Below are 13,182 nucleotides of genomic sequence, written 5' to 3'. Positions count from 1 at the left end.
CCCCAGAAGGCAGAATTTACTAGACAACACCTTACCTAGAAGGGGCCATGTCCTGAGAGAACTATGTTATTTTAAAGGCAGCAAGTGGTATAATCCACTAGAAAAGAAAAAAAAAAAGTGGGGCTAGTACTTTGGAATAGGATTTCTCTAAGTGGTCCTAAATCATGAGGACATTTAGGTCCTCCTAAATAAGACCCAGAAGAGGCTCCTGGCTCCTGATTCAGCTCAGCTCAGTTCCGGACATTGGAGCCACTGGCTGTTTCAGCTGATACAAGATCTTTTGGGCTATAAGTTTGCTTTCCTGATAAAAATAAATATAAAAAAAACAATAAATATTCTCAGTCTTGGGGGGGGTTAGAAATCAGAGGATTCTGGCTTCACAAATTAATACGTGGTTGCAGCCAATGTGTTTGAGTATGGGAAGTGTTTATGTAGGCATGAGTAGGGGAGGATTTGCCTCTAAAGTTGTAATATTCAGGATTTAGTTTGGACTGGGGACTTCCCTAAGTTCCTTGATACATAGGGTTTCTCCAGACATCTCACAACATCGCAGCTGCCTTTCCATACAAAACCAATGAACCAAATGGCAAGAAGAACCACTCAAATGGAAGCCACGACTTTCTGTAATTTAACTGCAGCTGTAGCAGCTCACTGCTTATCCTGTCATCAGGCTTGGTGATCGTGCATGAGCCGCCTGCCACAAGGGGCTCATTCTGTGGACACCAGTCAGCTTCCTTTTCCACCACAGCTGTTTTTTCCTAGTGACGCCAGTAACAAGGTATGTTCCCTATCAGGTGACCACTTGTCAAATACTTAATTCCCTAACAGTGTTTAGTAGCCTAGGTGGCAGATCTAATTACAATGAAATCCTAACAACATAGAAGAGGTAGCAATTTATTCTCAATAATGATTTATTTGGTTTGATTGCTTTCCCTGACTTACGCTTCTTTAATATACTCATGTTACTGGATATACTTCATTGCTTCTAAGAATGAACTCAGTTCCTGTAAAGATATGCAGCAGGGGACTGAGGCATGCATGCTGGAATCACCAGTGCTGTCAAGTATTCGACCAACCAGAGGTCTTGTAGAATAATGGACAACCTTATTAAGGGTTTAGTTTTGCAAATAGGTAGAAAGATAAACTTTGAGATATTGTCCTATAAGGTCGTTAAATGCCCCCAGATAAGTTAATGGTACTCAGGGATACTTGATAGACTAACAGAAGGCTGGTCCATCTGACACAATGCCCATTTATTTTGTTTTCCATGGTGGGGAAAAGAGAACCTCAAAAGTCCTGAGTGGCCCTGCATGTTAACGTCAACTGGGACACACTGCAAGGCTTTTTCATCTCCTGATGGTGAGCAATTTCTATACCTGGTCATATAGGCACCAAAGTAGGGCAAGGTCAATACAGGATGAGTAACAGTGAGCCAACATTTCCAGGGGAGAATGGCTTATTTAAAAGCTGCTGGGTTTGTGAATCCTTGGCTGTTAACACACCCCACTATGAGGGCAGGTGACACAGGTTCTCTGCAGCACACTGGGGCAAGAGGACTCCAGGAAATGATGTAAGCTTGAGGACATTTTGACCACTATAGTAATGCCATCTCTTACTCAGGAATGTCAACCAACATGTTGGCTTATTAGTAGGATAAACTCTCAGATGCACTGCCTGTTCTTGTCACTCATCTCCATTTCAGGGGCTATAGATGTAGTAATTCTTCTGTCTAGAGAAAGAATGCTCTCATAAGGGAAAATGTTTTCCCTAACTTGGATAATGAGGTTGCTCCTTGGCCATTTTTAGTTTTTATTTTAAGGAGTTCTTTATTTTATTGGAAAGGTGGATGTTTTATAGAGAGAAGGAGCGACAGCGAGAAAGATCTTCCATCTGCTGGTTCACTCCTTAAGTGACTGCAGTGGCTGGAGCTGAACTGATCTAAAGCCAGGAGCCCAGAGCTTCTTCCAGCTCTCCCACACGGGTGCAGGGTCCTAAGGCTTTGGGCTGTATTTGATTACTTTCTTAAGCCACAAGCAGGGAGCTGGAAGGGAAGTGGAGCAGCCAGGATTAGAACCAGTGTGTATATGGGATCCTGGTGCATGCAAGGCAAGAACATCAGCCACGAGTCTACCGCACTGGGCCAATTTTCAGCTTAAAGTTAGAGAAAGTGATTATGGTGCTAGCTAGTGACTGACCCTGGTGAAAATGGGGGGAAAGCAATCAGGGAAACTAAAATTAGAACTCAGGGCATCTGGATACCTCCTCAGAATCGTAATCAGCCCTGGAAATTCTGTCTGTCTATAATGATGGGGCTTTCAAACTGTATCTTTAAGTAGTTCATGTCATTTGGATTCAGGCGTTTGTGACACATTGCTCTACACTAACTTGTTCATGCCTGCCTATATAATTTTTCTTTCCTTATACTATAATTGCATATAGGGTTGGTGATTATGTCACAATTATGAACTAGTGAGATGACATCATTACAAAACCAGGAGACATTTCACTGAGATCCCACATTTGAACTGGATGAGATAGTGTATGCTGGGGTGCAGCAATTTAAATAAATACACTGAGAGGATGGTATAAGCTAGACCAAAAAAATGTGAATTACAGTAGCCTTTTGATATGCGTTTCTTGATGATGTCATCAAACCTAGTTCATGTTTGATGAGTCTTGCTGAAGGTTGAGAGGCTGATTTACTTATTGTCTTAGATGTGCAGCAGTCAGAGCAATGATACAACACGGGTCAGTTGGCTGGTTAGCCTTGCCCAACTTTGCCTCTAGTCTAAGCATCTCAGGGGAGATGGCTGTTGGTAGGATGCATCATCTTCTGGGTTGTACTGAGGTCAATTCAGCAATGACTTTGGTCACCCCTGTGGTTTTTGTTTCTGTTTCCTCAGAACAAGTAATCACACATAATCTGAATTCAGAGGTGAACACTGTATGATGGCTTCTCTGCTAAATCAGCTATTGTTGGATTATAAATGATGATCACTAATGCGCAGCTAAAATTGTATTAAAATAAACAACCAATCTATCAACTATGATCATAACAGCAATTTACCATCAACTCCTGTATTTATAATTGGGATTAATGATTCCTCTGGAAAACCTGAAGTCATACAAAGTTGAAATATGCATTATATTTGAAACTCAGGGCTATGATCCATGAAGATGAAAAATGTCTGTTGCAAAAATGCATGGATGAATGTATCTATACTTTACAGGCATAATGCATTTTGTATTTCATTATGTTGTTAATTTGTGGAGTTTTCAAGTATTTTTTTTTTTTTTTTTTTTTTTTAAAGATTTATTTTTTTTATTATTTTTTCATTGGAAAGGTGGATATACAGAGAGGAGAGACAGAGAGGAAGATCTTCCGTCCGATGATTCACTCCCCAAGTGAGCGCAACGGCCGATACTATGCCGATCCGAAGCCAGGAGCCTCTTCCGGGTCTCCCACGCGGGTGCAGGTTCCCAAAGCTTTGGGCCGTCCTCGACTGCTTTCCCAGGCCACAGGCAGGGAGCTGGAAGGGAAGCGGGGCTGCCGGGATTAGAACCGGCGCCCATATGGGATCCCGGGCGTGCAAGGCGAGGACCTTTAACCACTTGCGCCACCGCGCCGGGCCCGAGTTTTCAAGTATTTTTAAAAGTTGTACAAATATAGCTTTATATTGGTTTATACAGTCAGTTAATACAGCATAACCAATTATGAATTTAAAAATTCCTCTATTATTCCAAGAATAAGCAAATGATTACAAACATTTCAGTTGTTCCTCCAAATACTCATTTTTTTCATTTATTAATTTGAGGCAATAACATGATGCTAAAACATGCAACAATTATGCAACTTATACTTACAAACCTCTGTCCACCATGCTTGGTGAATGCAAGCAGATCTTCCACCCACCATTAGTGCATACTTATTTTCACAAGTAAAACAGGGAAAGAAAATAGTGAATTTTATGCTGTTCAGCACCTTTAGTAAAGTCAAAAGACTCAACATCTCCATATATCAAAACATTTGCATCTGTATCACCAAATATGTGAAGCTACTTTGCTTCAACATGAATTATTTTATTTATACTACTTTAGTTCAATAAATTTTAACATTTGAAAATTAAATTCATAAAATATTTCATAAATTTCAACATTTAATTATTATGTACATAAAATGAAGTCCATGAAAAAAGTTAAAGAAATGTAATCAGAAAGTTCAAGCAACATTACCAAATTTAGCAAAATTCCAACCAAATCAAGTCTGGGGGCACTCAAACATTCAAAAATCTTTATATGCAGCCAACATGAACATGAAAAGTTCCAGTAATAAAAGTGGATGGGAAACAATGTTGAAATCACCAGTAGAAAATATACTTTAATAGGCATGACATGTATTTAACAGCAACAATAATGACTTTGTAGAAAACTTTTATGACGTTGTATATGAACTATCTGGTTTGATCGTAAGATAAAGGTATATTTTAGGACTAAAGGAGTTGATTTCCAAAAATATCATTTAGCAGCCACAATTTTATTTCCAGTTAAAACAATGAAATGCTAAAAGTAAAATTTATAACTAACTGAATAACACCCCAATATTAGAAAATTTTAAATCCCATGCTATTCTAGCAACAATGGCAAATATGATGTAATCTGATACAAGGATTGTGGAAAGCCAATAATAAACAACCAGACATTTAAAGGGGTTAAAGTTTCACTGAAAAACTTAGGTAGCAAAATATATGAAAAAGTAATAGAAAAGTAAAAAGATAAAATTAAAAAAATATTGCACAGCCACATTACCTAGAAAGTAAAGTTGAGGTTTAAAAAGCTCTAAACATGGATGATATAAATTATCTTCCATAGAAAAAGGTATAAATATTTCTTAGAACTTAGCATATACATTTTAATATAATACATTATTTGAATCATTGTTGAATGAGGTAATTTTCAAGTGTCTAATATGTTTATTCTATTGGAAATATTTGAGGGCAGCAACCAGAAAGAATTTCTCCAAAAATATTTCTGAATCCAGAACAGCTATATGTGCAGCTCTCCCAATGAGTGAATCAGCTGTATTGGGCAATGCATTGATGACATTGTATCGAACCAAATTACAGTCCTTGCTTTTTAGAACTGGACGAAGCAAATTGTGAATCATTTCTGAATATATCTGCCCTATGAAACAAACAGGAAAAAGGAAAATCAGTTCGTAAGAGTAACAAAAAAGTTCTATGCCAACTTGTGTGTGATTTATAAAAGATATATTATTTCATATAAAATATGCCCAAGATTTCATTTTTCCAACAATCATTTCTGAGACTGTTTGGTAGAAAATTTTAGCAATCATATTATTTATTAGTCAAGTAAAAATAGCACATTTATTATACTTCTTTCTTGTTGATTTGGTATTTTTAAGTTAAAGTAATGTACATATTAAAGAAGTTTTTTTTGATATAACATTTCTTATAGCTTATTAAACCATTATAAAAACAAGCTAGCTTTTAAAATTCTGAAGCATGTGCTTTAAAAACATAGGGCAATCAACATTTCCAAATTATTAAGAACAGCAAGTTCCTAATTCAGAAGAATGATGCAAGCTTGGCAAGGCTCAAAGAACAAACTGGATCTGTTCTATGGTCTGAGGTTTAAGTAATATGGGTTCTCTTTCCAGTTCTTAGATGAGCTCCTCTCTCCTTTTTGGTCAATTCTTACAAGACTTGTAAGACTAGACTTACATACACAGAGATAATATAAGCTGTCTGAAAAGGGGCAAAATATTGCTTAAAATTTTTATGCACAACTCTTATCACTAAAAGATGATATTAACCTACCCATACGATCTTGAGTTTAGTGAAAATAACCTTAAATTTCAGAGGAAAGGATACGGTTCTGATGAAATGATAAGGGAAGAATATACATAAATAAGTCATACAAATTTGTAGCCAATATTTTTCATTCCTATCTCTTCCTTTGCTTTTCATCTTAAATCAAGTTGGATTTCTGGCTCTTTACTATTTAAGAATACACTTACACAGGAAGAAGTTCAATTAAGTCTCATTAAACTACCTTTGCCCCTAGTATTACTGAATATTATTATAACAGAAGGATAGAATAAGAATTATCAAGTTTCAGTTACCATTTTGAAGGCTGAGCTCTTTTTGAATTTCTAAGTGGACTTGAGTTTTTATAGAGAAAGAAAGGGCATAGTCATTGATATCTGTCTAGTGAAATAAAAGGAGATAAAGGAAATAAAAGGAGAGAAGGGTGCAGGAAAAGGGGAAAGTGAGTACAAAAAAATGTGGGAAAAAATTAATTCATAGTACGGCTTGGTTTACTTCGTTACCTGACTGCTTGTCCTTTAAAGCTGTTTTACACATTTCAATGCGGGCAGAGTGGTAAGGAACATAGCGATCCTGCAGAGATCCCACCAGCACAACATTTTTGAAATAATGAAGCCCTGTAAATGAATCATAATGCTACAGTTAACCACACTGCAATTTATATTATATTAAATAATAAAATATAAATTTATTTCCTCAGCAGTACCAAGTTTATGCTGTATGCACTTGATGAATTCTGAAATTTCTGCGTTTTCTACAAAACCTCGGCTTCACTTCATATTGCCTTTGTGCTAGCCTGGGAAATCTGCACTGATGGCAATCACTGTGGTATCACTTAAGTTTCTTTTGCAAGTATTTAACGGCATTCTTACATGGCAAAGGGTATTTTTCAAAGTTTAGGAATATTTCCAAGTAAATACATCGGTTCCCTGCTTTTTTTCTGTTGTTGTTGCTTAGCTCCCCCCTTTCATATTTTTACTTTTTATTAGCTGGGTGAATATATAATTTACAACCTTGGGATACTTTGCTAATTAACTCATTAACATACTGGAACCATGTTCTATATCTCTTTAATATCACTGATATTCTATTTTTATTTCTGGCTTGGACTAGGTCTATACAAACTTTTATGTCAATATGTTAGAGCTGGGCTGTAGAGCATGCAATTATTTTTTCTGAAATGCTCCACAGTAAGACTTTGGGATCAGTAAAATTCAAACAATTAGATAGACTAGTTATGGGAATTACTGTAAATTCTTAAGTGTAGTCTGTTGGAGATGGTCTTTTCTCTGCAACGCATATATTTTTCTAGAAAAGAATACAGTCTTCCACACAGTGAGGTGATACTGTATAACAGATATGACCTATGCCAAATATAAGGCCATCCTGTAATTTATATTTAAGGAGAAGCAGCCATACACAATATATACAAATATACAATTATGGGGTTACAAGTGTAATACTCATGTTTACTATAGGAATTCAATAACTGCAAATACATAGTTAAAACATTTTATGCAACTATTAAGCAAGTATGCAAGTTCCTACAGGTTAGCATAAGAATTGAGTCTGGGAGCAGCACAGACAAAACAGGCTACAGTACCAGCTGGTATATGCGTGGGTCAGATCTGGGGCTGGGCCAGGCTATAGCACTGACAGCCAAATACTGAGGTGAGGCGGGCAAGACAGGGCTACAGCACCCACTAGCACAAGTGAGATCTGGGGAGAATGGTGCAAGCCTGCTGGTGTACATGAGGCCTGAGTGTATGGTGGGCTGGGTAGGCTGGGCTGGGCTGTAGCATGCATTGGTTTATGTAAGAGACAGAGCTGGAGACAGAAATGACTCAGCAATTGCAACTACCAGTGTGTGTGTGTGTAGGTCAATGTAGGTGACAGACTGAGCAAGACTCCTTACTGACAAGCACATGAGTCAGGTCTGGGATCACCTCAGATGAGGTTTCTTTGGGGATCCCGACAACTGACCTGCCAGAGTCAGAATTCCAGCCATAGGCAGAATCGCAGGATCAGTGGAGCGTAGAGTGCATGTGTAAGACCTGGGCCTCCTCAGTTGCTGTAATGGAGCTGTGGATAGCATGCTCAAAGGCACATGGAGGATATGGCAGTCCACTGGCGCCTGCAGAGGACATCTGGTACCGCAGCAGAGGAAGGAGGGCAGAACAAATGGACAACTACCCCAGCTAAGCGTTGTTGGCAAATATCTGGGCAAATGGAAACTCTAAGGTGGACTACATCAGCCAAAGGACTCTGGAAGGATTTTCTCATCCTCAGATTGGCGAGATTGATAGCATTTCAGATCTATAAAAATCACTTAAGCAGAACCCTTGTACTATGCTCCACACTGGGACTCAAGGATGATACCGAACAACTATTCCCATCTCAAGGTACTGAGGTGGTTGGGAGGCTGGACGCAGCTTATCCCCCTATCTGCTCCATTCCTCCAGATACAGGAGGGGAAAAAAACCCAAAAACTTGGAAAAAATGACCTCACCTACTTTCCCCTAACCCTTGATCCTCCCACCCTGATCAACTATGTAAACATCATCAAAATTAAAAAAAAATTGGCTTGACTATAAAAATTAAAAGCAGAATTTTTTTCTGTTAATTCTTCATCCTTCAAATTCTCATAAATGTACCCTCCCCGAAGTTACATAACCTCCCCTTTTACTATTAGCATATATGTATCTGCTTTCCCAAACAATTCTCAATACTGGATATTATCTTTTTAATTTCTACCAACCTAACAGCACAAACTATTTTTTACTCCAATGTGTGTTTCTTTGACTAAAGTTGTAAAGACTGTATTTATTGCTTTCTGGGCTGTTAGGTTAGGTAGTAGGGACATACTATACATGTCACCAGGGCATCAACAACATGATATCTCCAGCTATGTGTTCTACTAATCGTGTATTTGTGATTACATGAGCACTGACTCTTTGTAAATTCACCATTCATTAATATTTTAAAAAGTTCTTTCTATGGTTTATATTATAATACTAGGTATTATATCTTTCCAGGTGAAGTTAAATTCAATATATTTTCCGAACTAATAGCTCTTTGCAGAGATCCTGATAGGCTTCTCATGACCCTGAAATTGAGAAGTGTTTTATTCTGAGGTTCTAGAGGAGAGTGTCTGAGCTTCCTCAGGTTCAGGCAGCTCAGCTGAAGGATGAAAACGGTGAGTGACTAGATGAAGCCTAAGATAGTCTTTCAGTTTCAGATGCCATGTGACGAAACAAATCAACTAAACATTTTTCGTACTGACATAACATACACTGTATTTGCTTATTTCTAAAGGTAATTTCTACAACACTACTGCTATTTTTTTTAAAATGTATTTTAAGCTTAGTAGCCAGTTTTTTAAAAGTGTCTCAACAAAAACCTTTTAATATTAACATTGTTATTTTGCACAGGTTTACTTTTTGCAATCCTGGTAGGGATCTTATCTGAGTTGAAGTCCAAGTAATAAAAATGCCAAATGGCTTTATTTTGGAAGTATTTCTCTGTATCTACCTTGATTCCAACTGCTCAAAGACAGCCCAGTTATATGGACTGTGTATTAGTATCTGACTCAGCCCGTGATGTGATATTTAAAGATACCTTTAAGTGGGGAAAGTTACAACCAGAGTTTCCCATGTATAAAATGAGCAGGTTTAGTCGTGTTTACGACTGTTTAGTTCTAATCATTTTAGTTTACTTATTTTAGTTACTTTTCAAGAAAAAGGTTTAAGCGAATCTTTAGTATTTCTCTGGATGATATAATAACATGCTTTAGGTAAATACCTTAATGGCAACTTTTATCTTTATTCTTCTTGACATTTTGGTTATTCATTTTTTTTTTCTAAAAATCTTAGTGAGTTTTCTAGCAATTCATGATGTCATTTTATGGCTACTCTCTGGAAATGGTTAAAGCAGTGGTCCTAAACTGGTCATTTTGCAACTGCAAGGACCATAATCAATGCTAGAAGACATTTGTGGTTGTCACAACAAAAGCAGGCAATTTGACAGGTGTGTTTGCTACTGGCACAGGATGGACAGGAGCCAGAAATGCTGCTCAGCACTGCAGAGTGCACAGGACAATCCCTGACTACAAAAGCACCAGACAATAAAGAATGCCAACATTGCTAAGGCAGGGAAAGCTTTGTGCTTTTAAAATCTGATATATTATGAACAATATGCTATTTTTATTGTTGTGGATTTCCTTTAAATATATTTGAAACATGTTTCTTCCACAATAATTAGCTGATTCCTTCCCACTCTTGCAAAAACAAGATAATAAAGTGTTGCTTTTAAAGCAAGTGATACCTATTATTAACTACATCTCTAACTGTCTGGAAAATGATTATCTGTGCAGAATCAGCACAGCATGAGACATCTTTAATTGTTATATTTTATTTGTCAGAATTCAGCTACTGAAAGAGAGATTCTGAGCAGATGTTTTTAGGAAAATCACATAAAATGTACATTGTTTTTTAAATGTATATGTTTTTTAAATGTATGAATAGATTATGGCTACTTCTGAGGTCTAATTATGAGATGCAAGGCTTGCCATGATCCCTTTCTACTCTAGTTCACTTTTTCTACTTCCACCATGGTGTCACCTAAACCATATTTGTCCCACAGTCTGCTTGTCGTATCAGTCTAGTTCCTTCACTTTCTTTGTTAGCCAACACTGAGATGTTAGTACACCAAATTTCTATATTGAACACATTACTTATATATTTTATTAGCAATTTATAGAATTCAAAAGGGTATTTTGGTCAAAGGTTGCTATAAAATTGAATCAACATTTATAACCAAAATGCCATAATCAAAAAGGGTAATTTCCTTTTAAAAGTTGCATTTCTGAAACCCTGTAGCAGATTTACTGTGTTCAAACACACACACACATACATCAATTTGGGCTGTGGAAGTCTAGATGACATAGGGAAAATATTTAATAATCAGTAAAATAGGGATAAGCAGTACTGTAGAAGTTAGAACTATAGAAAGAATAATTATTAATAGTTTAATTTCTGACATTTTACACAAATGTTTGATAGTATTGGAAAAGGAAGATTAAATATGTGGCAGATTATACAATGGTTGAAAATTGGAATGGAAGACAGCTAGAAGCAAAAGAAAAGCTAGGACATGCATAGCATGTTATGTAACTGGAATACTCCAAAACCTAACATTTTAAGATAGTTTCAAGTAGCTGCACAGTTTATGAAAGATAAATATAATCAATAACAATTTGAGAAAACTATATCAAATGTTAGTTGTGAGTATAAGAAACTGCAGCAGACTGAGACCTTTTTTTATTACCAAAGGCAAGTTGATAATATATTTGCTAACAGTTTATTTAAAAAGTTTTTTGGGGCCACCATGATGGCTCAATTGGCTAATCCTTCACCAGCAAACACCAGCACCCCCCAAATGGGCATCAGTTCATATCCTAGTGGCTCCACTTCTTATCAAGATCCCTGCTTATGGCCTGGAAGTAGCTAAGGATGGTTCAAAACCTTGAGACGTTCACGTGGGAGATCTGGATGAGGCTCCTAGCTTCACATTGGCTGAGCCCTGACTGCTGTGGCTATTTGGGGAGGGAACCAGTGGATGGATGTTCATTCTCATTTTCCCTCTGTAAATCTGCCTTTACAATAAAAATACATTCTAAAACGGCTTTACTTATTATTGGAAAGGCAGATTTACAGAGAGGAGAGACAGACAGAAAGATTGTCTATCCACAGGTTCACCCCCAAAAGTGTCCCAACAGCTGGAGCTCAGCTGATCTGCAGCCAGGAGCCTCTCTCGGGTCTCCCATGTGTGTGATGGGTCCCAAGGCTTTGGGCCATCTTTCACTGCTTTCCCAGGCCAAAGGCAGGGAGCTGGTTGGGAAATGATACAGGTAGGACATAATTGATGCCCATATGGGATCCTGGCACTTGCAAGGAAAGGATCAGCTAATTGAGTCACCACTCCAAGCCCTTTGTGCTTTTTTTCTTTTGTAAAAAGTAAGTTTTTCTGTGCAGTCTTTCCCAACTGCTGCTATGTACTTACCTGCTTTATTACTAAGCTTATATAAAAAAGTTTGACGAGGGTCTGAGTGATCTCGACATGTTAGCTGTAAAAGGGAACCTGATTTTTTCCATTTCTGCATAAACCAAAGACCTAAGAGAGTTACATGACATATTAGTATAAATGGACATACATATTAAAATAAATTAATAAAATTTTACTTCAATGCATGATATATGCCAAATTAACATTCTGTTGGCTAATAAAGAATATGTTTTTCTAGCATATCCCATGTATTGATAACAAATATAAACATGCCCATATACACATACCTTATGGTTAATGATATTTAAAAAAAATTATATTCATATTAAGAGACCAAATTTCATTTATCTCTAATGTACAATTTTAATGTTCTCATACTTCTTCCTTCTTTTTCTTCCTCAATCTCCCTCCTATTCAAAAATTTTTTGCAAAAATACAATTTCAGCCCACTCTATAATAACAGGCTTAATGTGCCACTAATTATAATATTAAACAAGTAAAATAATAGAAATAAACCACTCTTATAATAATAAATATCATGCATTCTCTAATATGTGGCAACTAAGACAGAACACACAAAAAACCATAGAAATAAAATAGATACTATTGAGACAGGATTGTTATTTTTTAGCCTATGTTTAGATGTCAGTGGAAATGGGGTCTTGTTTCTTCACTTTTTACTGGTTGAATATTATGATAAGTGGCCAGGTAAGCCTGTGAATAAGTGTGGACTAAAACTATGACTGCAAGTACTTTAAAGAGAGAGAAGGGTAATTGGATGGAAGAATGGGAACAAGGGACTATTCCTATGGAATGCATAACATTTGTTTTCTTTCCTTCACTGGGGAAAAAAAAAAGAGCCTAAGGAAAAATCAAGCCAAATAAAAGGATAAATTAAGTACCAATAGTTTTCTCAATAAGAAAATCATATTTCTCAATATTATAGTCTTAATTTTCATTTTAATTTCCTTAGAAAATTTGGATCAATATATTCAATATTAGACTCTCTCATACTATCCTTCTTACTGTTGCCAAACCAAATCAGAGTCAACATTTTATGTAATATTTTATAACTATGTAATAAGTGTTAGTATATATATCTGTTCCAGCTAATAAAGTAACAGCTTCTTTATAAGATAAATTATTGAAAACATTTAGAGTTTAAGGGAAAATGCTATTATGTATTGGCAATTATCATCTCAATGAAAATAATTATTTTCAGAAATGACATGCACAGCAGAATAAAAAATTATCTACATGTTGTTTTACAAAA

The 13,182-nt window shown here is 36.5% G+C and overlaps 1 protein-coding gene across 2 annotated transcripts in view; it reads right to left on the bottom strand.

Moving 5' to 3' along the window:
* Nucleotides 1-3,771: 3,771 nt before the first annotated feature.
* Nucleotides 3,772-13,182, bottom strand: part of FAM135A (family with sequence similarity 135 member A) — a 100,510-nt gene continuing 91,099 nt past the window's right edge. For both annotated transcript variants that reach the window (XM_040983607.1, XM_040983608.1), the window contains 3 exons: nucleotides 11,907-12,017; nucleotides 6,350-6,463; nucleotides 3,772-5,181 (listed from right to left, as the gene is read on the bottom strand). In XM_040983607.1, the coding sequence (XP_040839541.1) occupies nucleotides 4,976-5,181; nucleotides 6,350-6,463; nucleotides 11,907-12,017 (431 nt within the window). In that variant the 3' untranslated portion in view covers nucleotides 3,772-4,975. The remainder of the gene's footprint in view (nucleotides 5,182-6,349; nucleotides 6,464-11,906; nucleotides 12,018-13,182) is intronic.

This window comes from Ochotona curzoniae, unplaced genomic scaffold (assembly GCF_017591425.1).
Source record: "Ochotona curzoniae isolate NIBS_2020 unplaced genomic scaffold, NIBS_Ocur_1.0 contig_3819, whole genome shotgun sequence".
Lineage (NCBI taxonomy): Eukaryota > Metazoa > Chordata > Mammalia > Lagomorpha > Ochotonidae > Ochotona > Ochotona curzoniae.
The sequence above is the reverse complement of the archived record's forward strand: the minus strand, read 5'-3'. Positions and strand labels throughout refer to the sequence as shown.